The sequence below is a fragment of the Anguilla anguilla genome, chromosome 1, assembly GCF_013347855.1.
Source record: "Anguilla anguilla isolate fAngAng1 chromosome 1, fAngAng1.pri, whole genome shotgun sequence".
NCBI lineage: Eukaryota > Metazoa > Chordata > Actinopteri > Anguilliformes > Anguillidae > Anguilla > Anguilla anguilla.
In genome coordinates, this window is record NC_049201.1 from 65,339,850 (window position 1) to 65,365,117 (window position 25,268).

At 39.2% G+C, this 25,268-nt stretch overlaps 1 protein-coding gene across 3 annotated transcripts; it reads right to left on the reverse strand.

The window, feature by feature from the left end:
• Positions 1 to 614: 614 nt before the first annotated feature.
• On the reverse strand, positions 615 to 24,889 carry etv1 (ETS variant transcription factor 1). Of its 3 annotated transcripts, none has more exons than XM_035389121.1 (13): positions 24,710 to 24,889; positions 24,164 to 24,284; positions 23,720 to 23,807; positions 23,343 to 23,390; positions 17,574 to 17,627; positions 12,162 to 12,291; positions 10,302 to 10,487; positions 9,920 to 10,167; positions 6,161 to 6,229; positions 5,929 to 5,997; positions 4,850 to 5,019; positions 3,171 to 3,272; positions 615 to 3,038 (listed from the first exon to the last, which is right to left on the reverse strand). In XM_035389121.1, the coding sequence occupies exons 2-13, from the start codon at positions 24,206 to 24,208 to the stop codon at positions 2,817 to 2,819; spliced, it is 1,431 nt and encodes a 476-aa protein (XP_035245012.1). In that variant the 5' UTR covers positions 24,209 to 24,284; positions 24,710 to 24,889; the 3' UTR covers positions 615 to 2,816. The 3 variants fall into 3 exon arrangements, with proteins under 3 accessions (XP_035245012.1, XP_035245003.1, XP_035245019.1); XM_035389112.1 differs by having other exon boundaries at positions 6,161 to 6,232; positions 24,710 to 24,888; XM_035389128.1 differs by lacking the exons at positions 23,343 to 23,390; positions 23,720 to 23,807; positions 24,164 to 24,284; positions 24,710 to 24,889 and adding an exon at positions 22,737 to 23,306 and having other exon boundaries at positions 2,817 to 3,038; positions 6,161 to 6,232.
• Between the last annotated feature and the right edge of the window lie 379 nt (positions 24,890 to 25,268).

Consider the following 25,268-nt stretch of genomic DNA (forward strand, 5'->3'; position numbering starts at 1 on the left):
ATGAAATCTAAATTAACAGGATTACCTCAGTTATTTCCTGTCTAATCACTATGGGATTTAAGAGTTTCAGACAACAAGACTGTTTGGAATTGGCGAGATTTTTGTTTCTTATGAAATTGAACTGGCGAGAAGCGCCTTTTGAAACTCACAGACCACCGGTGTTGGCCATTTCCCTGATGGAACAAGATAATACCACATATTTAAAATATTTAAAGCATGGACATCTTTGCATAAGCTTTCAATGCTCAAGTTTGAATAAACCACAAGGATTTGTGTCCTGATGACTGAACTTTGCTTTCGGAAGCTAGTATTTGTGTGGGACTGCATAGATCTGAGGAGTTTTTCAGCTGCTCTACTACACATTTCTTGTTGTGAAGGGCAATTCAGGTTTCACAGCTACTTAATTCCAGCAAAAATAATAATTATGGCATGCTTTATTTTTCCAGTACTTCAAGCTAAGTACAGCAAAACATATGCCATAAATAGGGATCCCTACACAGCCCTTACAGAGATATGCAACAGGAGAGATCGATTTTCTGTATGACATTTAAGACATTTATGACATTTAATTTTTTAAAGGTGGTCAAAGAAAAATATTTCAAATGCAATAAACATTTTGTATTTCAACACTATTTTATTACACAAAGATTTAAACTGCTGTCCACCCCACCCCCCAAATTGCTACCTTTTTACATTTATTACACAGTGACTGTAATCATAGTTTCAATTCCTCAAAGTAAAAAAAAAGAAAATTAAAAAAAACAAAACTTTCTTTAGAATTTAGCTGCCATTTGTCTTTATCTGCCTAAAAGAACACACAAGCAGCATTCACATAAGGTGTGGTCACCTGAATATACACATTTTCTTTTTAAAAATTAAACAAAACATTCAATGACAGTGAAGTGAAGATTTGTTGCAACTTATGTGCTCTCATTATAAAATACCATCTAATTCTGGTGCTTTTTCCTGTAAAAAGATCATGTCGACATTGTATTTTCAATTCACAATGCAAAATGTACATCTTGCAACTATGAATAGTAAGACATTTGAAATACGATTTTATAGGCTGTGGTTATGGTAATATGCAAAAGCTCTGAAGTCCTATGTGGCAAATACATACACATAGAATAGTTAAGAAAAACTGTGTTATTGAGGTGGGAATTATAAAATGGACCAAATGCATCCATCACCTAATTTAGGACATATTTTCAGCATACCCCTTCTGAATATAAAGTTACCAGACACGAAAGTACTGCAGAAAGCATTGCACAGCGTGACGTGCGTTCAAATAATTACATGGAAAAAAGTTGATTTTTTTCCCCCATTTTATTTCTTCAATTCATCTTCAAACTCTTCAACAATATAGGGGAGTATGTGGGGAACTCCTGAATAAAGAGTATATAACCCCTTACAAATGGGTTTGTATGTAAAAGTGAAAATGACAATACTAACTAGAAAAGGGCCTGCACAATGCTGGAGCCAGAGCATAACAGAAGACAATTACTTCCAAGCCTCATGCAGTGGAATGGATTTTGTCAGTCGCTAGCTGGTTGAAGGAAAATTAAAAGGACAAAAGGGAGGAAAACAAACTTCACATTTATATTGAAGGTTCTCTGTAATTTCACATGACAGTGCCAGCACTACTAGTTCTTGTGTATATACTCATATTTACACTAGTCTTATCCCCCTTTCTGGCAACAGACATGGGGTAGTGATGTTGACTTGATTTCCTTATGCAATCACCCTCTTTCCTGCCGTGTTGGGCATGTAATGCTGTGGACAAGGCCGATCCTCTGAGCGTCTCTCTCTCGAGGGAGAAATCAGTTCAGCAAAACCATCAAATGTAGTCAAGTACTGGTGCGTATTGTCAAACTCTGACTAAGGTTAGACTAATCGCAAGAACTTCTGAACGGTGTCATCACAAGATGGGTCCCTCGTGACGAAAGAGACACGCTGTAAAATTAAGCTGTGTATGAGCTTGGACCTGCCTGAAATGACCACAGTAGGCATTGATTCCCTGAAGGCATTGCCAATACACAGCGCACGCAGCCTTCCCATGCGATCGAGCAACATAAATTCAATTTCAGCGAATCACACCGTTCATGAAGGTACTGTACTTCCTGCATGCCAGTACATAAGAGTCAATACATATTCTGGGCAAATTTAAGAAATTATAAAATTTACATCACAAATTTTGAAATAACTTAAAAAAAAAAAAAAAAAACATTTTGCTGATTTAAACCTTGCATAAGCTTCAAATTAAGATGCATTTTTAAACTGGCAGCAAAGCAAATGTCTTTTAAATGTGAACTAAATATTCAATTTTATAATATATTGTTTTAAGTCTATAATTATATCACTTCACCATAAAAGTATTTTAAAAGCATTTCATAACAATACATTGTATTATTTATTTAAATCAGTTACAAAATAGATGGCGAGAAAACTTAAAACACAAAGATTTGAGGAAAATAGACCTAAAACAACTGAAAACCATTTTGGTAACATTTTTTTAAAAATGCTCAGAATGATCAGCTTTCTCAAAGATTTTGCAAATCTTTCCTAGATATCCTTAACCCAAGACATCTCTTCTTTTGCAAGAAGGCAGCGTAGCTTAATAAATCTCCCTTTTATGAACATAAACAAATGAAATGAATGTTCGGCTTGGCCTGGGTAGGTTACACTGTCAGTCTTTGTCGATAAAGTGCACTCTCCATCCTGGATAATGGCCGCGTTGTGATACATAGGGGGTCAGAAGAAGCCTTAAAGTCTAAGTCTCCGATCACACGGTACTAGAATATCCCACTGATCGGGCATTAATAGACGTAGCCTTCGCTGTACGGATGGGGGTTGCAGTAGCCTCCTTCCTGTATGTACGGCATGTTCTCGTCGAAGTGCGACAGTGGGACTGTGTCCTCCTCGTTGATTTGCCGCTCGATGTCAGTCTTCAGCACGGGGCGCTGATTGTCAGGAAACGCCATGGAGAAGAGGGCCTCGGGATCACACACAAACTTGTACACATATCTCTCCCCCGCCACCTTGAGGATCAAAATACATATTCAAGTTCAGTATGCATAATGAGACCAAATGAGTAGCCTACTTCTTTTAAAAACAGGAAAATTCTTTCAAGAGTACTTCGATTTTTTTACTGTATTTATGGTCCATCTCACCTTTTGCATGATTCCTTTTTCATAGTAATAACGCAACGATCGGCTGAGTTTATCGTAGTTCATAGCTGGACGATTTTTCTGAATTCCCCAACGACGAGCAACCTTAAAGATATGCGCACACAAAAAATACCAAATAAGTATATTGAGCAAATATATTTGCTTTCATGTTCTCAGTCGGTGTTGTCACTTCTGCTCACACAAAGATGAATATTTATAGCACAGTTAGCCTGCTAATTTCAGGTCACCTAGCTGAAATACATGAGACAAGCTGAAATGGTGGTGATGAAAGCATTAAGTATTAAAATAAAGAAATAAATCCTTTCACAATTCAAATTAACACTCCTTTAACCTCCCTTCATCAACGCAAATAATGTATTTCAATCAAACAATTCAATGCCTATATAAAAACAGAGTGAGGCAACATATGCTTATGCCATGCATTGCTGACCTGACCACTTTCAATGCCCACCTATACACATTCTGAAGCTACTGCCACATCTTCCCAGCTTTTGATTAACCACCAACTGTTCTATAGAGGATTACAGCATCACCTCAGTTATTCTAACCATGTGTGCAAGAGGAGGTATTTCTAGAACAGTACTCTTATGAACAAATACCCTGGGCAAATAAACAGTTGTGCCTCCTTCACAAGATAATCAGTACATAATACTAAACAGACAAGAAGAGCTTGATTTACTTCATCAGTGCAACAATTGAGACTAATACATATTTCAGAATAATAACCATTAAAAACCATGCATATCGGTAATTAAAAAAACATACAACTACATGCTTGTCATTGAAAAGGTGCTAACAATGAGTCATCATGTACACAGCTCAGGGCCCAGCAGATGCCACAGCACCTGTCTCTGAGACCACCCACCAGTCTCCCATTTTATATCTCACTTCCCTTGGTCTCCGTAGACTTTGTACTGACAGTTTTGTGCCTTATTACTTGGTTCACCGCTTATTCAAATTTTACACCTGCCAAAGCCAAAGGGAGAATTTATGGCTGCTGACTGCAGGAGCCGAGCTTGTTTGGTCACCTGATGCCATGAATGGCCCCCCTGTTTGCTGCAGCTGGCCAATGGCTAGAGGCCAAGTCTACCCCCACCTATACAGGCTCAGCACAGAGGACATTGAGCTGCTCTGTGCATGAAGTCATGACAGAGAATAGGGCCAGACTCTTTCAAGGGGTCAAAAAATCTACACACATTTTTCATTTTCAGGCTCTAAACATATCAAAACATTAAATCGACCGGTTGTCCATATGACTGATTTCAAGGCTTTGGCCAAGTTTTTATCAGCAATAGGCTTTGTCCTTTTAAACAAGCAAATTATAAAGCCTTTTTTTGATAATGTACATAGAAAAAAATATTACTTGGCAGTCAGCAAAATTAAATTAGAAAAGGATCAAAGTGCTAGTTTTCTAGCCTACATCAAAGCAGGCCCACATTGCAAGCTGGGTTGGATCCAGGTTTTACTTTGTGCTGGAGTGATTTGTTGAGGTTTCTTTCAATTAACTTGATTAAAACCACCAGACTGTTTGATCAGATTGTTAGAACAATTTCCAACAAAGGAACCATTTTTATAGACGTGCTATTTTATTTCTAGTGTGCGACTGATCAGGTACAGATTAAAGTTTTATTCGGATGAAAAATAAACAGAATGAGATTCACCTCCTCTGGCTCAATGAGTTTGAACTCCATGCCACGCCCGGTCCAGGCGATGAAGTGGGAGTTGGAGGGGTCATCCAGGAGAGCCACCAGGAACTGCCAAAGTTGAAGGGAGCCGCGGCGCTGGTAAGTTGGGGCCTCGCGGTACAGACCAGACTCCTGTTTAATCTCACCTTGGGAAGGGGGGGGGGGGGGAGCAGCATTGATAAAAAGGTACACATGCTTTTAACTGAGAGTCAAATTTAAGGACACATTTTGATTAACTCAAGGCTATGGTTTAAAAAAAAACATATTTTTCTATAAATTTCTGTGAACACCAAATGCATAATGTGTAAAATGCAGGAAGAAAAAAAATGCTTGAATTTAGAGTAAGGAACAAACAGTCACCAAAATACAGTTAAATGCAAAAATATTGGCAGTGACACAATTTTTCACTCTGTACTCCAGCACATTGAATTTTAAATAAAAGAATGAATATGAGGTTAAAGAGCAAACTGTCAACTTTAATTTGAAGGTATTTACACTAAAACAAACAGCGAAAGCATCCAAGGAGTTTTTCAGGGCCAACAAGAGGATTGCTTTTGACTGGCCAAGCCAATCATCCGTCCTGAATACAACTGAACATGTGTTTCACTTGCTGAAGGCAAGACTGAAGGCAAAACAAACAGGAACTGAAGATGACTGTAGTACAGGCCTGGCAGAGCATCGCCAGGGAAGACACCCACCATTTAGTGGTGTCTACCAGTTTCACGCAGTCATCGAATGCAAAGAATTTGCAGCCAAGTATTAAATACTGTGACTTCTTGTCAGACTACGTTAATTTCTATAATTACTTTTGTTCCTCTAAAATGGGCAGACTATGTCTAAGCATGGCAGTAATGCCCACACGGATCACCCAATACGGATGTCAATAAATCAAAGCTGACAGTCGTCTGCACTTTAACCTCCTATTAATTGTTTTATTTCAATCCAATGTGCTGCAGTACAGAGCCAACACAACAAAAATTGTGAAAATGCGGCATTTAACTGTAGCTGAACCACCAAAGCTATTTTTACTTTTATAAATATAGAAGAGGTCTCACCTTCAAGCTTTTCAGGGACCACACAAGTGTCATCATAAAAATGCCTAGCGACTTTATCAAACATGCAGCCTACAAAACACAGAAAACAGAGCTGAAATTAACATGATGCCTCTTTTCATACAGAATAGAAACGTAATAGTACAGTATTCATAAGTTGTTATTAGACCCTAGAAAATGGGTTTGAGTCGGATATTATTAACATTTAAATAAAATATTAATATTTAATCCTTACCTTCAGTTCTGTTGGCATGTGCCAGAAAGCCCTCTTGTCTCATGTAGACAGAATGACAGCTAGGCACTTCTGCTGGAAAAACAAAATAAAGAGTTCTAAAAACCACAAGAAGACAATGGCAATGCCTATTCTCAGTGGAGGAGAGAAAATACTCAAAAACTAGTTAAGATTTATGAATGATAAAAGCATAGGTGCAAAGCTATTTATCTAAAAAATAAAACTACTATTATTTTGAGCGTGTAGATCAGGGGGAAATGAATTTTTCCAGAGACAATATAATGCGAATTAGAAAGTGAAACTTACAGTATAAGAGGAGTTTCACATCAAATGTGTAAGAGAAGGTTTTACAGAAGTTGATTAAGGCCGATTCAATATATTCATGCTTGATAAGAGATGTTAACAATTAATCTATGATCGATTATTAAGCAATAACTCATGACAGGCAGTGGTATATTGTGATTATATCACAGCTAAGGGGTGTTGTTTGGCCAAAATGAAATATAGACCTACTATGGCCTGGAATTAGTTATTGCTATTTTATAATATGGTTACAGAATATAATAATACAGATATTATACACACAATCCAATTAAAATGGTGTTCATTAACTATTTCATTACACGAATAATTTAAAAGAAAGTAGTTCCTGGCTGCTGGCACAAAGGCGGAGGCTATGTAACGTTAGTGAACTCTTTTGTTCTGCCAAACAAGCTAGCTAGCATTAGTGAGCTAACAAGAGTTTATGCCTTGTTTATGATTGATGATAAATAGCCACAGAGTGATGACTGAAATAGAACTGTAAAGAAGCATTAGACATCCAAACCGGTTGGATATACGGTTATAACACTATCTATTAATAATACTATTATTAATAAGATTGCGAGATTTGCCCTACCTGTTTTATAATCATCATTATACATTCATGTTGGTCAAGCTTAAAGTATGACTGTATTTTGGGTTTTCTCCTTAGGAGAAAATATGTGGTTTCTCTAGCGAAAAAAAAGCTCTACTTTCTAAAATTCTGAGATAGTCTTGGACATCTACATCTTGGTACTGGTGCAGATACAGTCAGTATTGCGTCACAAGTGCGTAGGCAGAGCCAGCAAGGGGCAAAAAATCCTGTATCTGTCACTGTAAGGACACATCGTAGATCGAGCTAGCTATCATTGCTATTTTATTATAACGTCTGCAAATTACATTACATACCAAGGTATTTTGGTAATATAAACCAAATAAAACTCGAGTGCTGTCCTTATGTGATTACAGAGTGAACAAATGATCCAACTCAGTGGTCAATCATTCCCGGACATCTTCTATCTTATTGAATCCACCGGTAAGGAGCCTTGTCAACTACATTATGATCCTAACTAATATGAACTAACATTAGCTGGTCAACCATAATCAAATGGGTTCATTTTGAACATTTACTTTTATTTGAGAATATTTTCATACATTTTGTTTTCACCCATGTAGAAATTACACCACTTTGTATATCTATTTTGCATTCACTGTGAAGGTCTTCCTTGGTTTACCAGGCTCTTTGTGATTTTCGAGCTCACCAGTGCGGTCTTTCTTCTTAGCAATTTTCCAAACAGTTAATTTAAGTAAGTCTAAGGTGTGGCCTACATCTCTGACTTTTTTTTATTTCTCAGCCTCGTAATAGCCTCCTTGACTTTCACTGGCACAACCCTGGTCTTCATGTTGACTGCCAATATCAGACTCCAAAGGCAATCAAACGGCTAGAAGCAAAAATAGATACTGAAGGCTCTTGCACTAGGGAAGCAATACGCCTGACTAATCAGAACGTTATGATGCCCTGAAATGGGGACTATTCATAAAAAGTGCTGTAATTTCTACATGGAAAATAAAAAAAATACCCTTAAATAAAAGGTGAGAATGTGCACTTTAACCACATACAAGTTGTTTGATTACAAATATAAAATTGTGGAGTACACAGCCAAATCAGAAAACATTATCGAGCTCACTGTATATAGCTAATGTAAAAAGTTAATTGACACATCACCACACATGTTGATTTTGGATTGCTTCTAAGGATTAATATAAAACATTGGTCCAGTAGGCTTTTGTTAAATGAGCAATGGAAAGTTAATACTGCTTTATGTACCTTAGAAGAATTCACCTTAAAATCACCTATAATCTGCCAAATGTTTTTTGTTTTTACAGATGTTAAATCTGAACACATTTCTCTCCAAACATTTAAATATTCCTCAGACTAAGACATAAAATGAAAATAAAAGGCTATTTATCCTCCCAAGGTTTCTGGGAAGCAACAGAGTTTTTCAGACAACTCTGTCCTTTCTGTTTACATTGCTCCATTTTTGTTTGATTTCTGTGGTGCTTCATCATTGAAGTCATAAGTCAGATTATAATCAAACTGTAGAAACATTTACAAAGTGCCTGCTCAATAAAATGACTACCCCAGTTAATTTGAAGCCATAAACATTGCTTTGAGATTCATCAAAGTAATGGGCTGGTGGAGGAAATTACTGCTAATTAAATTGCCAACTACCCTAGTCTCCTTCCCACAGGACAGTGGCCCACAGACAAGCCTCCGTATGAGTCCTAATAAATCCCAATAGAAGGGTCAATCTGAGCTGTAAACCATGTTGAAAAGGCTACAGTCCACCAGGCCTGCCATTTTACACACACCTGCTATACATTCATGTCTGCATATGCTATGGTCAGAGTTTGACTACACTACGTGTGTTAGCATTTAATCATGTCTAAACTTTAATGTAGTCTACAATTATAAACATGAAATTTGAGAGGAAAAGCATGATATCCCCACTAAGAATATTTTACATCTGCCTAGGGAGCACCATTAGCTGACATGGATGGAATATTGTTTCCGGGGTTACAATTTATGATTGCAGTACACAAATCAGATGTTTTTTATTTCTTCAACCCTCTGTGATTGTCTTCCTACAATACTCAATAGGCTTGAATGATTAAAAAATACAATAAATTAATTTTCAAAGATCCTTTGCCATTTCTGCATGATTTTAACAGATAATATTTGGCTTTACTAGATACTAGAGTGTACATCTGAATATCTAAGCTGATTATATATTTACAGAGTATAAATGTAGGGGGCCTTTGTGCTGGTGTATGTGGATGACAGGCCATCTCAGAACAGAGCAAGGGGAAGGAGCGGTTCTGAGGCAGAGGGAGGAGGAGCGCGGACTGTTTTTTATCAGAATAATCTGGACAGGAAGCAGCTGCGGGAAAGCTGTGTTCCTGTCCGACCGGGCTCTGCAGCGTCTGCGCTTTATGAATGAACACAGCAGGCAGCCACAGTTTCATTCACGTTGGCCAAAGGGGCCAGCGGCCCCAGGGCCCGGGGCCCAGGGGGGTGGCTGTGGGTGGGGGGTGGGGGGGTGACATGGTGAACCCAGGCTCACTTTCTATTCCAGGATCACAGGAAATTACACACGCCCGCCTGACCCCGAGCAGCCGCACAAACCAGATCAGGAGCCTAATAAAGATTTAATCCTATAAACATTTCCATTCCTCAAACGATCTTCTGCACAAAATGGAGGAAGCAACGTATGTGCCTCCACACTTGAGAGATTTTGGGAATTACATTTTCTTTAGACTTTCTCTCAGGCAATTTTCTGACATAAGACAGCCATCTTCATTCTGGTACTACTATGTTTTCCAGTCCTGGACAGATGGACTTTTCTTATAGCATATCCATATGGTGCAAGGTACAAGCAAACAAAGAGACCTTTCTCTTACCAGAGTCATAGGTGAAATCTCTTGGCTCCTGTTTGATCATCATGGATGGAGCGTACGCTTGAGGAATGGGGGCCCCCACCATGGCAGGGTGTTCGAACAGCGGGTCAGCAAACTCCTGCTTGAACCCTTGGGGAGGGAACGGGATGTTTGGCTCTGACATCTGTCTATGGTACATTGGGCGACCGTCCCGGGACATGGAGGAAGGTGTAGGGAAAGAGTGACAGGGCTCTGACAGCTGGCGTCGAAATCTGTGCAGAAGAAATGACCAGAAAACAAAAAAAATATATTGTTCAGCTGGAAAAACTTGTTCAATAACTGCAACATCCATCCAGTGACGTGATCCATTATATCACGTGTAATATCCACAGTGGTAGCAGGTTACCTGTGGTCCATTGTGAAGGAGCTGTCTGGGATTGGCTGTGTGGGGGCTGGGTGAGGGTACGTCCTGTCTGGTTTTGGCGTGGGGGCTGAACTGGGGGAGGCATGGTGGAGCGGGGACACAGGGGTGCTGCCGGGAGTGGGCGGACTGGAGGGCTTCATGGTCGTATGGGGCTTCGGCTCGTAGGCACTGGAACACATGGGAGAGAGGAGCCACCGTCAGCACCAGCAGGATCGGCAAGATCACCACAGAACCCCCAGGTTTCAAAGTCATTCAAAGCCCGGGCTGAATAACTGGGTTAATAACTTTTAAGGATAGGGTTATTATATAGGAAAGGATATTCAAGGGTGATTTTCTGCAGTATCAGGGTGGACCCAGGATCTATGTTCAATGGCTCCAAAATATCTAATACGTCCTTTTACACAGCAAATCCATGGATAAAAAGCATAACCTACTGGCAGCAGCACAAACATTAAGTGTGAACAGTATCAAAGCTAGTAATCACATGGCATGATTCAGATACTGTTGTACACATATTTGTAAAGTCTTAAAAATGTTTTATTAATTTGACACTCTTCACAGAAAGACGTTAATCCACATACAATGACGCCTTATATTTTTCAGCTTCACCTATAAGATGATAAAGTAATTCAGTAACAAAGAAGCCTTTTCCATGGTCTGCCAAGGCCTATTTAATCCTCTGTACTGGATGATTAAGTAGGTGGGACTGAATTATGTGGGCTCTGACATTTTCCCTATGCAACTTTAAACAAATTGTCATTATTATTATCAATGTGGCTGTTTCACTCAAGTGTCATTTGCCTTATAAAAACAGATCTGCTGCTTGCATAATTACAGAAGCATATGGGAAAGTAAATGCCATGCACACTTTGCAAATCAAATCAATGGAAGCCCGAATGTAGCTAGGCAACCATGCGTTTGCTGTGCGTTTGTTTTTGCACTTTTGAAAGAGCAATTCATCGCATTTAATGTGAGGTAATTTAGGTATAGTAAACCCCATTATTTTTTTCATTTCAGGTGCATGTTACTCGAGTTACATTCAGACTGTTCAGAGAAGCAGGCAGCTTTTGTCCATCACTTTCACAGGGAAAAGCCTGATATTTTACACAGTTTTAACTACAGCAATCAAGGTTAACAATATTCTTTCCTTTTGAATAGTACCGAAATGATCTATTTCAATCAACACATTAGATTAGAACTGAATAAAAAGAAGCTTGGGAAATGAAGAGAGAAAGACACACGATATGAGAAGCAGGGCTTCAATTAACCTCTTTAACCAATCGTATTCCCTAGATTACCAGTGAGTCAATCTTTGTGCGGTGTAGCGTCATTAACAAAGACCTGCCAAACAACATATTGCAGGTTCTAATGACAGCATTCAGAATTGAAATAAGAAAAGGGCATGTGACTTTTCAGTCGTCTTGCTTGTAAGGGCAAGCTGAGGCATGGGGCCCAAATTTAATTTTCTTCTAAAGGAAAGTGTCCTCAGCGAGATCATCATAAATGGTCAGAATTTAATTTAGTGTTTAGCTCTGCATGTCATGCATCATATTTCTGCTAAATAATCTACAAGATCCTGCATTTTCCAATACAGAAGTGCACAGGAAGCATCGCTTTATCGAGGCAAAAGGAAATGAAAGATTGTCCTTATCCTCGTCCTAAAACCAATGCTTGTCAGAAATCTTACATGGTGTGAAATTGGCAACCTGGTGGCGCAACTCGCCTTTAATAGAACAATTCAAGCGGAAGGAATAGGGGGGGGGGGGGGGTTATCCATGGCGTGCCACGCAGGGTGTGACACTTCCAGGGACCCCAGTACCACCCTGTGCCCTGCCCCCTCACCTGATGCTGTACAGGCACTTTTCCCCATAGCTGAGTTTGAAGGGCTGGCCCTGGCTGCAGGCAGAGCTCAGCTCTGAACAGGGGCTGTGCGGCTCCTTCTTGATCTTCAGCTGCAGTCCATGGAACGCCACTACACGGGCGCAAAGGGGCGGAGGGGAGAGAGGGGGAGAGGAAGGGGTGTTGAGGGTAGGTAGGGACAGAGGGAATAGGAAGATTAATACTCATTCATCACCGGCTTATAAAGTCACAACATAATGGCATTACGCAGAGACAGGCCACTCCCGACCCACATGGCTATAGAGCCACGCCCGCATCACCGGGCATTAAGCGACCACAGCACTCGATCATTCAGGGAGACTTACTTAAAATCTCATTAATAATGCCATTACAGAACGGGGGCCATTACACTGCAACGGCCTCAAAGCTTCGGTAAACTCCCTTCATATCTCCTTTCAGTCATTTGCCAATATCGTCCCGACGGTTGCAGTCCCATTGATCTCAGTATTGTTCTTTACCTCTCCACAGTCCCGGTGCGTACTTAAATGGCTGCTAAGTACCAAATTATTCCTGATTAAATTCCCATCATCTGCAGTCATGATCAACGCTAATTGAATTACACAGACTGATCAAGGCTCTGGGCCCACTGTATGTGTGGGGGGATACAAGAACAAACATCTCACAAACGGATTGAAAGCCTAAAGCACTTCGAAATGTGCTTTTCTCAGACCTGGGCTGAATGTGTTGTCCCTGATCAGAGTGGTTTCTGAATAGTATTTGTAATTTTTCTTTTCCTTAAGAATATTTTCGGTTTGCTTTATTCCAGGCACAATCAACCCATGGTATCCTCTTCTGGCAAACAAGCACCGTGCCTAAAATAACTTAAATGGCCCTTTCATTCCCCTGTGCCTGTTCTACCATTGTCATGTGAGAACAGCCAATGGGATCACTGCACTTTTGAGTAGGGAAGGTAACCTTGTGTTACGAATATTCCTTGAAACTCGAAGGACAGTCTTTAGGAGAATAAATTGTGTAGGGTGTACGTGAAATATAAAATGTGCAAATGCATGAATTAGGACCTGTCACAGCCCTGAAGACATGGCTATGGGTTTGGATCTCCAGAACAAAAAACCTTTCCAAAGTCTTTCCACACAGTCTTGGAAACAATAAAAACCTATTAAATGCTAGCAAAAAAATTGTCTTTCAATACAATATGTCACATATTTTTACAACTTTACACAAAACAATATTTGCTTTTAGCAAAAGGCTATATAAATGGTCTCAAAAGAGTATTTCTACTCAATAATTTAAAAAGAAAGCATAATCAAAACTAACAAGCACCTATCAAGGTGTTTTCTGTGGAATGTTCCATTTCAGGTGCAGACGGGGGTGCCCTTCAAGGCAACGAGGAAGAGGAGTTCCGGATGTTTTTCCTCAGTCCCGTCCACATGCTGACAGATGCCTCGCATGGCGGCATGCGCTGTGAAATCAATCTAACAACACGAAACCCGACGCTCCTGTCTCAGGGGACGTGCACGTGGGTGCTTGTTTCAAAACAGAGGAATTGTGCAGAGCCCTCTGTGGGGCGTGACCTTTACAGGTCATCGATGAAAGGTCAAAGCGGCATTTCCTGAGGGGAGACCTTTGACTGGGTCGAACACCATCATGGAGACAGAACAGTCTCCTTATCAGGCTAATTAGGTGATTCCTAAAGAAGTACCTGAAGCAGACTTCTGGATAGTGTGTGACATGTTGAGCACTCCGATAAATCACATTTTTTTATTAATGTAAATGTAACGTAATTTAGAAAATTTTTTAATTTGCATTTTTAAATTAAGACCCACCCACTATTTTAGTGTTTCTCTCCATTCACTATAATAATAATAATAATAATACATTACAGTAAGGGTTCTATACTTCTCACTTTAAAAGCAAATATCTGAAATATCTAATACATCTAAAGTATGGCATTGTATTTCTACTGTACGTACCACCCACTGTAAAATCTGCTAATCATCTGCTAAGCTTATTTTAGGTGTTGTCTGAACACCTTAACTGAATATGAAGTGAACAGATGCTGTATGGCACCTCCAGCAGTCCAGTCAGATGTCATGTTTCCATTTTGTCTTCAAAATATTAATAGAAAATGGAGAGAATTTTTATTCCTCGTTGGCAAATAGAACAACAGGCCATTATAAAACACAGGCACTTAAAAAAGACCTGGATATGCCAGTATAGATTTTACGCAGGGGCTGAAGGTACACAAATCGATGGCGAATCCATTGCTCTTCAATGGAAACAAACTGTTCTTCGCGGCTCAGATTTTCATCTGCATGACTGCATGCCGGTTCGCCCATCACGGCCAGATTGCAGCGATTACTCTTTGCATTGATTTTTTTCTTCTTAATGGACAACGTTTTAAAAAACATACGCATTTATGACAGTTTATTACCACTGCCGTGTTCCTCATTACATCTTACGCAAACACACTTTCAGTATCAGTCCATATGGTTAAAAGGTGAAAGTATCACAGTAATACATTTGCCATGCATTATCTATTTTTGCTTCGAAACATCCAATGAATACAGATATATTATATTGCGAAGAATGGTACCCTTGCGTCACAACCCAGACACACATTTTCCACATACAGCCACAGTCCTATGCTACTTCATTGAAAGGCACCATCTTAAACTTGAAAACAAGTCATATACACATAAACACTGCAAGGATGCTCAATACACCTCCCCCCTCAACAGATGGGCTGCGATATACACAGTGGGGAAAACATCTGGGGAAACTGTGGAAAAAAAAATGTGACTAAGCATTTCCATTCAAAACAACATGCTTCAAAAGGAATCTGATTTCTGTTCAGATTTTTTTGCCGTTGTCTTCACATAAAACAAAACTGCTATTTTTTTCCCCTCCTGTAAGATTTTAAATGAAAACAAATGTCTGGCTGTATGAGAAAAATAGCTCTTGCTATTTTATTTTTAAAGAAAGAACAATTATGATTAAGTACCTTTATGTAAAATTTATGCTTAAATGAACTGAATCTTACGTACTGACCAAAGCAGTCACAAATATCTGTTCAGTACTGACCAACTGCATAGGAGCCATTTGAATTTAACAACCTCTCATGCATGACAGAAATTACACATCATTCATAGAAGCAGAAAAGACCCCGGAGGGGAACAGTTCTACACTGGGGATTTACAAATGGTGTATTTTGGCATTTACGTTCCACCTTTGGCAGGCTTTCTTCGACTTCATTCATAAAAATAATCCTGCTCTTTTTGGCAATGGCACAAAGAGGAAGTCCACATCACAGTATGGCCACAATGGGATTTTTAAGCGGTGACATCATTTTGTATCAAATTAAAGTTCAACAATGAGATTGCGCGCTTGTGGTCGCGGTTTGATGTTCCATATGGAAGTTCTACACGATGGTGGCGTGGAGTCTCACCTTTGCTTTTCCACCTCCTTTAGTAATGCTAATGAGGTCTCTACAGACACATTTCCTGGCCTCCGTTTAAAGGCAAATTACACAGGATATTCTGGAAAATATCTACAGAGGGTAGATCTCTCAGTGCATCTTTTACACAAAGGAACTCTCCGCACATCCTTTGTGCGGGGCACACCGGAACAAGGAGCGGACAACTCACAGGATCAGAACAGGATCATATTTCATTTGCCGTTTAAAAAAAGGAAGTGTACTCCCCCCGCCACCCACCCCACCCCCCCACCAACATATGCTAGGGGTGCCAAATCTACAATTTCAGGAACATATCAGTGAAAGCTGTCATTTTGGCAGGTATGCAGATAAAATGTAGAAATTAAGGGAAACACCAGTCTCTAATGCGAAAACACTGAAAAATGTACAATAATGTGGTCCAACAGCTCTCCCACCCTTCTCGTCAGGGTTTCCTAGGTTCAGCCACACGGGGGGACGGGAAACGCCCCCTCCAGCTCCCCAAACTTGGGCGAAGCCCATATGGGACTGCTGCAGGCTGGAAAGCCTGAACGGGAGCCCAACCACGGAGCCCTCGCCCTTGCACCATCTGTTTCTGCCTCCCCAACCTGCTCCATCATGCCAGGAGTACGTAGTCAGCAGTCTCTTACTACAATAGGGAGGGACGGTGGGGGCTGCAGGGAGTTAACCACACGGTCGTGATGAACACACTATTTCAGAAAGGAGGGACAACCAGCGCTGACCGCTCGGGCGTTTCGTGAAAGTTTAACTGACGCCAAAACAAACGGATGTTTGTAGGAATACTGACAAGTTCCCTTTGGCCAAGCGGTCCCTCACACTCTTAAAGAAATGTAAAAACTGAAATTTCGGCTCAAAGGGAGGACCACGGACAAAGAGCCAGGTGGACACTGGCACAGAAGACTGCACAGATTCACTGAGCTGTGACCGTTCCTGCCTACGTAAGGATCTCCAGCACTGGCTGTGTTTGACTAACCTAAAAGACACGTAAACAGTGGGCTCCAGTGTGACACATACCCCACAGGCACATTCGCTTTCTGGCATCGTCGTGATCATGATCGTACCGGGCCAAGTTTTTTTTCCTGGAAATCCATTTCAGACACTATGTAATGCCTACAATACTGAATCACAAGCGTCCACTAGCAGAGAGATGCTTACTGAGTGAAAAAGCAAAGCATCAAAAACATTTTATTTGATTTGCGTATGAAGACCAGCAAATCATATTCACCCAAAAATGTTTCCGATTTACCCTGGTTTACTTTTCAGAAGGTTTTAAGTGGCTTCAAAAAAAAAGACTCAGTGTGTTAAAACACACAGAAATATGTAGTATATAAGCACAAAACATTGCTCTTATAAGTCACAATGCATTCACCAACCAAACTACTGTCCCTTACCTAAATTCCACAATGTGAGAGGTGGAGCTACAAATACTGAGCTACGTATTCCTGAAAGTTCCGTCTCTCTACAATAATAGCTGAAACATTCCAATTTGATGCATCTAACGCAAATTAAGGGGCATGCACGCACGCAATATTGCTGCAATGCACATGCAGCATTATGATATAGCACAAGTCACAAACAGGAAACCTCCCGTAGTCAGGAGGCAGAGAGGACAGAAGGAACACAGGAGCTGAATATCTGATGAGTCCATAGACTCTGTGGTGGAACGCTGTCCTTTTATGTCACAATGACATCTAATCATCGCTGAGCTAACAGCGGGGCAGGACTTGTTCAAAGCCCACTGGTTTAAATGAATTAAGAGCGAAACCAAATCAGAGTGCGGTGCCGCGTCTTCCTCATTTATTTCTGTTGATCTCAGCCTCTCCCCATCACAGCAACACTGCATCCCAGGAGGCCCCATGCAAGAGCACAGGTGAGACAACGGAAAGACAATGTGAAGAACAAACCCCGGGAGGCGTACTCACAGTTTTCAGTCTGAAAGTCTGGAACAAACTGCTCATCATTGTCGGGAACTTGAGCTAGAGAGAACACGGGGATGAGGGGGCATTGGGAGAAAGGACAAGCTGTTAGACGCCATAATGCATGTCACTCACTGGTGAAAATAAACACCACCGTCAACACCAATGACCATTCACACTATTCATGTTACAAATTTTGCTCTCAGAACTTGAGCATAATCTGTTAATAAGACAATAATAATAATAATAATAATAATAATAATAATATTAGTTTACCTAGATATCCTCAACCAGAGGCCATTGCACTTGGCTTGGTACACCTATCCACACCAAACATCAAACACATCAAAGGCTGCTGTTGCACTTGTTTTTCCAAGATAATTCAAACAACATGTTTTAACCGTTTGGAATCAGGCTATCACACTTTAAAAACAATTTTTGAAAGTGTATGTTTTTCTCTTGCAAAGGTCACGTCCTTATGATCTGTCTTATTTTTAATTATGTTGCTTGGAAAGACTGAGCATGAAATTTAGAGAACACCTGTCACTTGTTATGGTATTTAACAGGCATTTGTTCCCCTGTCTCCCGTAACTTCATCATTCACATATTTCACAGATACATATTACACACACACACACACACATATATATATATATATATATAAACATACATATTTACACTTTGAACCAGTTGTCATGTCCCTCAAGCCAAATTTGAGGAGTTGCTGAAAGCAGCAATCTGAGATTTAACTGTGCTAAGTCATTAACACGTTTATTTATAAGCACAAGACATGTGGAACCTCATTTTCATACTTTTTATTGGGAATGTTATAGAGAACTGTTGACATGTTGAGACATGTGGATATGCCTGTGAACTTCCCTTTATACAACACATAAAAGAACAAGAACTGTAAATGCAAACATGCCTGAACTAACCACAGGCATATTTAGTACTTGATCAGTCACACTGCAGTGAGAAAAATGAATGTATTCCTAGACCTATTTTCATAAACATATATCTTTAAACATTATTGTTATCTGATTGTCAGTCACTGAATATTTTAATATTGAATACTTTCATTTTTTTAATGATTACCAGCACCCTCTAATTATCAGGTCATTTCTGTAATTACACTGAATTTTGTTATTTGAAACGGCTTAGACTGCCCAGAATGCAACAAGAGATATGACATAAAATTGATATCGACTTACTGCACACAAACACCTAATATCAGTGATATCAGATACCCCCCTCCCCCAACACATACACACACACTATAGAATATATGGTCTGAATTTGGATGATAAAAGACTATATGATATTATACTTAGAATGATCAAGTTAAAACTGATTTTACTCATTCTCTCTCCTATCATTAGTACAAAAACCGTCCATTTTATGAGGCAAACAAGTAGTTGTACGCAGAATAACAATAGACGGTGATCCTTAAAGCATGGTAAGGTTCTAGCACAGTGAGCTCTACACCATCAACGCCACTACTAAAGAGCATAGCCTGCAGAGCGGGTACTGTCCAACTTACTTTTCTACGGCATCATTCCTATGCTATTTTAAGACAACATCACATAACAGAGTACATAGCTCCATACACACGTGTAGAATAACCAATAGCTCCATACACACTTGTAGACTAACTAATATCTCCACACACACGTGTAGAATAACCAATAACCAGGTAATACCAAACTACCACAGTATGGAACTTTACTTTAAATGAAGACACAGATATTTCTTTAAAAAATTATTTTGGTCTATCAGAAACCCCTCCCGGTGTGGGAGTGAGGGGGCTGGTAAGTGGGGTTGGAGCACCGCATGTAACTACTATGGTAGCCTGTCCATAGCCCTGAGGAACAAACAAGTGTTTTGACTTCATTATGTATATTTTAACATGCTTAGCGGATGCTTAGCTCCTAAAATGTACTACTGAAACAAATGCATAACCTATTTAAAAGCGTTGTCCAAACACAACCGCATTATGTTCTTAAATGTGATACTAAAAAGCACAGAAATGCGACCACAGCAGTACTCTTCTAGCTTTAATCATAAGCCTGTCATCTCAGCTAAGAGGCATGCTTTTAAAGTGAGTGAAACAGAAACAGAGAGAGAGAGAGAGAGAGAGAGAGAGAGAGAGAGACCCGCAGACAGACTGTGTAGCAGGATGTGAGTCACTCCACTCTCCTTGAATGGGACAGCTGATCCGCGGAACAATTCCTGAGGACAGCAGGAGAACTGGAGCTCTGCCGCCATTCACAAAAAAAGAAAGGAGCGATGGCCAAACAGAGGCCTGTCTAAAGTTGCACATCCTTTGTGAAAGATATGAAAAAAAAGCTGGAACCGTGCGCTCTGCGCTCACTCTCTCCGTACCCTCCAAATCTGACGAAATCAGCTTTATTTATTCAAACATTTTTTGAATATCAAAAGAGGGGTTTATATGAACCAACAAAAACATTCACAAATCTGCCAATATCTGCCTTAAATGTCATCGCATTTCAAGGCTGCTATTATACTCTTTTGCTACTTTAAGTCTAAAATTCAGATATTCTGTAAAAGAATGTAAAAAAAATTCAAATTCAAGAAATCTAAAATGCTCACACCACCTATGCGCAACATATGAGTATATAATTTAACGTATGGGATTCTCATTAAATATCTTTAAAAGGCCATGAAAACCAACACATTGCCACTAAATCCCAACAAAACTACCTCGTCAAAAAAGGCAAAAAAAATACATTTTTGTATGTAAAATAAGTACATAGTCTCCTCATTTCTAGAACATCTTCCTATAAAGTTTTAGTGACCCATCAACTTCTTTACCCATGATGTCGGAAATTTAGTCTGTCTAATATAATCCCTTCTCTTATTTCCAATTACCTGAACTAATAAATCTTTGAAATAGGTAGGTGTTCATTTTTATCTTAATGGACAGGAAGTAATTTATTAAGTTCGGAGTCTTGAAACACACTTCTCATTGATAGAGGACAGGTAGAATTGTAATCCTTACAGTAATATCTACTCCAGTGGACATAGTCATTTTTTTCTGACTGAAACACTAAAATATTAAAATTATGTCTTATTCTTTTAGAAGCCCTGCGGTATATACTTTATAATCTTACCAGCTCAATGTACTGGTGAAGAATTTCTACATCTATTTTAAAACATAAATTTCATTTCAAAATCTTAATTTATATTGCTAGCATTTTTAAATGTATTAAAGAATGGATGAAGCTGGTCTCAGGTCATAAAATATTGAGTTTCTTTATCACCTATGTAACAGTAGCAAAAGATTTTTCATCCACTTGAGAAAACTCAGAATACTAAGACATGCTTCCACCAAAAACACCAACGTTGACAAAACATGATATAAACATCATTCCTAATTAAAAGAAACATTACACTTTTAGTTACCATATCTTAAATGGGAACTCAGTTCGTTGAAGACTGTAACTGATCAAGAAATAACAGCTGTGTGCTTTATCATTTTCAGTTCCAAATGTGATATGAGCAAAACAAAACTGAAGATCACATGCTTCTTAGTGAATTTCATGACACATATTTCAAAAACAAGTGGTACTGTCTCTATCAGTAAAATGACTTCCACCCAGCTGGGGTAATCTATTATGAAGGGCACTCGGAGCACATTTTCCAGTATATTCATGAACAGCCAGTGTCTTGCAACATCATCTTTATGTGCCGTTAACCCATCAGGAAAAACAGGTACAAGTAAAACTGCATACAGCATGTTAGGAGCATGTCAGTAGACTCACAAGCGATCATGTTTATATTACTAAACAAATAAATCAACTAATATGTTAAACAAATTTTGGTGAATATGTGGTCCTGAAATGTAAAGCAAGGTTTCAGTTTGAATTTCACAAAGTGCTTTGCATTCATTTTCATACCCATTACGGCTTTTGCTTATTTAGGTTGTTTGCTTAGTATACAAATTTGACGCCATTTTTAAGAACAATCACTAGCAGACCGCAAAGTTTAAAAAAAAAAAATATATATATATATATATATATATGTTGCGCTGTTACAGAGCAGCAAACACAGACAGCCTTATCTAAATAAAGAAATCTAATTCAAGATATAAAACATGGGCATACAGCAGGATATTCAATTTTCTAAAGAACAGGTCTTAAAATAACTGCATATGAACTATTATGTCACGATTCAATATAAATAACCCAGTAAATTACGCAATTCAATACCACAGGAAGCTTTCATAGGACATTCTAATCATACTTTTAGCAATAACAATACAAGATGACATTTATACTAATTCAGATACATATTTAAATAAACAATTACTATACTTATACAGACACAAGGTCAGTCTCTCTCCCTTTTGCTCTGGACTAAAAGCAACACATTGACAAGATAGTACAAGCTTATAGCTTGACAATGATACATGTCCTTAACTTCCCCATCTCCATCTTGAATCAAAGAGTTTCAGTGGAGACGTACTATTTGTCATTTCGAAAGAGTGGAAAAAACTCCTCTAGGTTATCAGGTTATTTTGCAAACCCTAAGGTATTTGTGCATGGAAAACTTATTGACCTGGAAAAAAAGTCCACCAAGGGAACACTCTTTCTACCCGAGTCCCTACATGCTGACTAAATTCTCAGCCCAATGTAAAGTTAAAAAGCTAAATTTAAATTCATGATACATTATTTACACAACTGAACATTGCTTCACCAGTATTTTCATCTACAAGAAAATATTAATGGCATACCTAAATGGACAGAAAACAACATAAGAGAATGTAAAAAATATATGCACGATACCAGCATGCACAGAGTGCTACACCTATATTTTCTGAAAAATAAAAAATAAAAGACTACTTAAAAAGAAATAACATTGTACAATGGCATTTATATAAAACAGCTAGTATATTTTGAAGCATCAGTCCAATAACCTCGTTATGGTTGCAGGGCAAATATAACAACTAATTCATATAGCCACCAAGAATATCAAGGTTAAAATATGGTCCTTATGGATTCATCTTCTTAAAAGCATTATTTTCAACAGGCATTTCAAACAAGCTGAAAATGTAGTCAAAGATATACTGATAACTGAAACTGACAAAGGCTCCATGCTGACACAAACTGGCTGAAGACATACAAAGAGAAGATAATACTCATCACCAACCTAAGCTTCTGTGCTGTAAATAGGATGGGAAAAAGACACTTGCACTTAAATCCTGAAGCATCACGTCTGAATTAGACCACAAGGACGAGTTCTTGCCATTAGAAAAATACAAAATAATAATAATAACTATAGTAATATTTTAAAAAATTAAAAATGCCAAGTCACAGGTAGACTCTTTTGCGCACCTCTGAATACATAAATCCACTTTTTAAAGAAAAAAAAAGAAGCACGAGAGCAGGGAGCACAGCCGCTGAGGGTGAGCTCTGGAGAAAGGCGAGGAGGAGAGAGGACGGCAGAGAGCTGGAGGAGGCTCGCTGCGCTAGCTCGTGCCAAAAGCAGAGGAGACAGTGAGCAGGGAGAGATTTCTCCTGGTAATTTGTGATGACACTCTGGGTAAAGCCTCCTCAGCCTCCCTTAAGATCGGAGCTCATCACAGCCTCTAATGTATGCATGACACAAGAGGTGCCTCTTCCATTGCTGCATTAATTGGACTACACGTTGGGAAGGTAACTTCAGACACATTTTTTCTCATTTACGTACATCTTTCTCTCTCCACCCTCCTCACAAAGCAACCTGAGCCTTTACAAATGCTCCACAATCACTTACCTTCAGCCAGCCAGGCCTCCTGCAGTTGACTGAGATCTTGGAACAGTTCTACAATGAAGACAGGATTGGGAGGGAGGGAGGGAGGGAGAAACACATGAAAGCTTTTGTTGTGAAATAGCTCTTCCGTTGCATGAGTTCTGTAGCTCTAACACTTCAATTGAAAAAGAAGTCTGAACGTACCAACCGTGCCCACTGATATATCATCACACAATTCAAATTGGATTTGCAACCACGGAGATCCTGTTTTGAGACCAGTGTGTTCTAATTGAGATTTCTAAGCAACTTGCTCATAAGGGTGCAGGTGGCCACAAATTGCATTTTGCTAAATGTTAAGAAGCCGTGAAATGAACTTCGCTTTCTTTCCCCTTCCAACTCACCTTCAGTATCCACAGCCAGGTCAGAGTTAATGAATTTTCTCTTTCTGTCACTTCCAGGTCTCTCATTACATTTCTGCCCTTGTGGGTTCTAAAAAGAAAAAAAAAGAACACAAATCAATTGCTGTCAATAGAATGATTTTCTGACATGGACCACATTTACTGACAGAAATCAAGGGACAGGAAAAAAAAAACAGTTCAATCACAGGTCTAACCTTGGCTCAGGTGCTTTATCTTAAAATCTGCCAGGAACATTCAGAACCACTTTTAATTGGCTGAGATTGGGTTATTTATTTGTTTGTAGACACCACACATAAACAGAAAATACATGAAAAAGTACACAATAATAATGAGAATAATGATAATAATGTTTTTTTTTTAAGTTTCATTAAGTATAGGTGGCCATATTATCACAATGTGTAGAAGTTGTTAACTTTTCTCACTCACATTTGAAATCATGTAAGGCACTTGTTGGTCGTAAAATCCCTCCATTCTGCGAGTCTAATGCTCTAGTATATTTGATGAGCAATTAGCAAGAGCACTCCGTTGAGTCTGTCGTCCAATCACCCTTAAAAACAAAATGGCTTTAGCGATAAATAAGAAAGAAAACCATGAATGAATCGTTTGAAATTGCCGGGGTAATCAGACTGGAGCAATTCCATTCATAAAAAATACAACTCGAGACAACCGTACAAACATTGCATTGAGGGTTCTACATAAAAGAGAAAGCAAGGTGAAATAGTTATCTGATCGCAACAGGCGTTTTGCCTATAGATATGACACACTGATATAATTAACAACACAATTACTGACTCTTTTACAGGTAGAAACTGCATACTAAATGCTACAGTAGCAATGATGGCGATCAACATGTTCTGCTCTCACGTAAGCTAGCTTGCTATCGGGACTCTAGCTCATCAGAAATTTATATTTCATGGTCACAGCCTCACGCATTGTGTAATATAAACTCGAGAATCTAAAGGGGGCACTCACCTAAGTAACATGCACCGCATTCACCTTAGATTTCCCGCAGAATTATAGTAAGTTAAAGGATAGTGAATTTGAGCTGTGCAATTCACCCCGGAGCTCACAGCTCAGCGCTCGCGCTCAGTTCAATGGTTTTGCCTTGCTACTCCTCCGGGGGCCTCCAATCCAAACTGACTGCGCTCCGCTTCCTATTGGCTGCCAGTCTCTTTGACTGGATCAGATTTCTGACTGTCAATCACCCAAATTTATTTCTTTATTTATACATTTTTTTGGGGGGGGTGGGTTAAACATCGAAGTCACTAAATGGCTTTTGAAATGAACGGTGTTACCTATTAGTAGCCTCTAATATCGCTTGAATGTGTTCACTGTAATGAAATTGTATTAGTTACATTACAATCGCAAATATATAAGAAACATTAAACTGACCTTTACTTCTGGAAATCAGTACAGAGGTCAATTTTATTTAGGCTACTTTTAATTTAAGTCAATGCGAAACCATGCGATATTGTGGTTCCATTTTTTAAACGAATCCCCTCGTGATTGTGGAGTTCATTGGGTGTAGAGG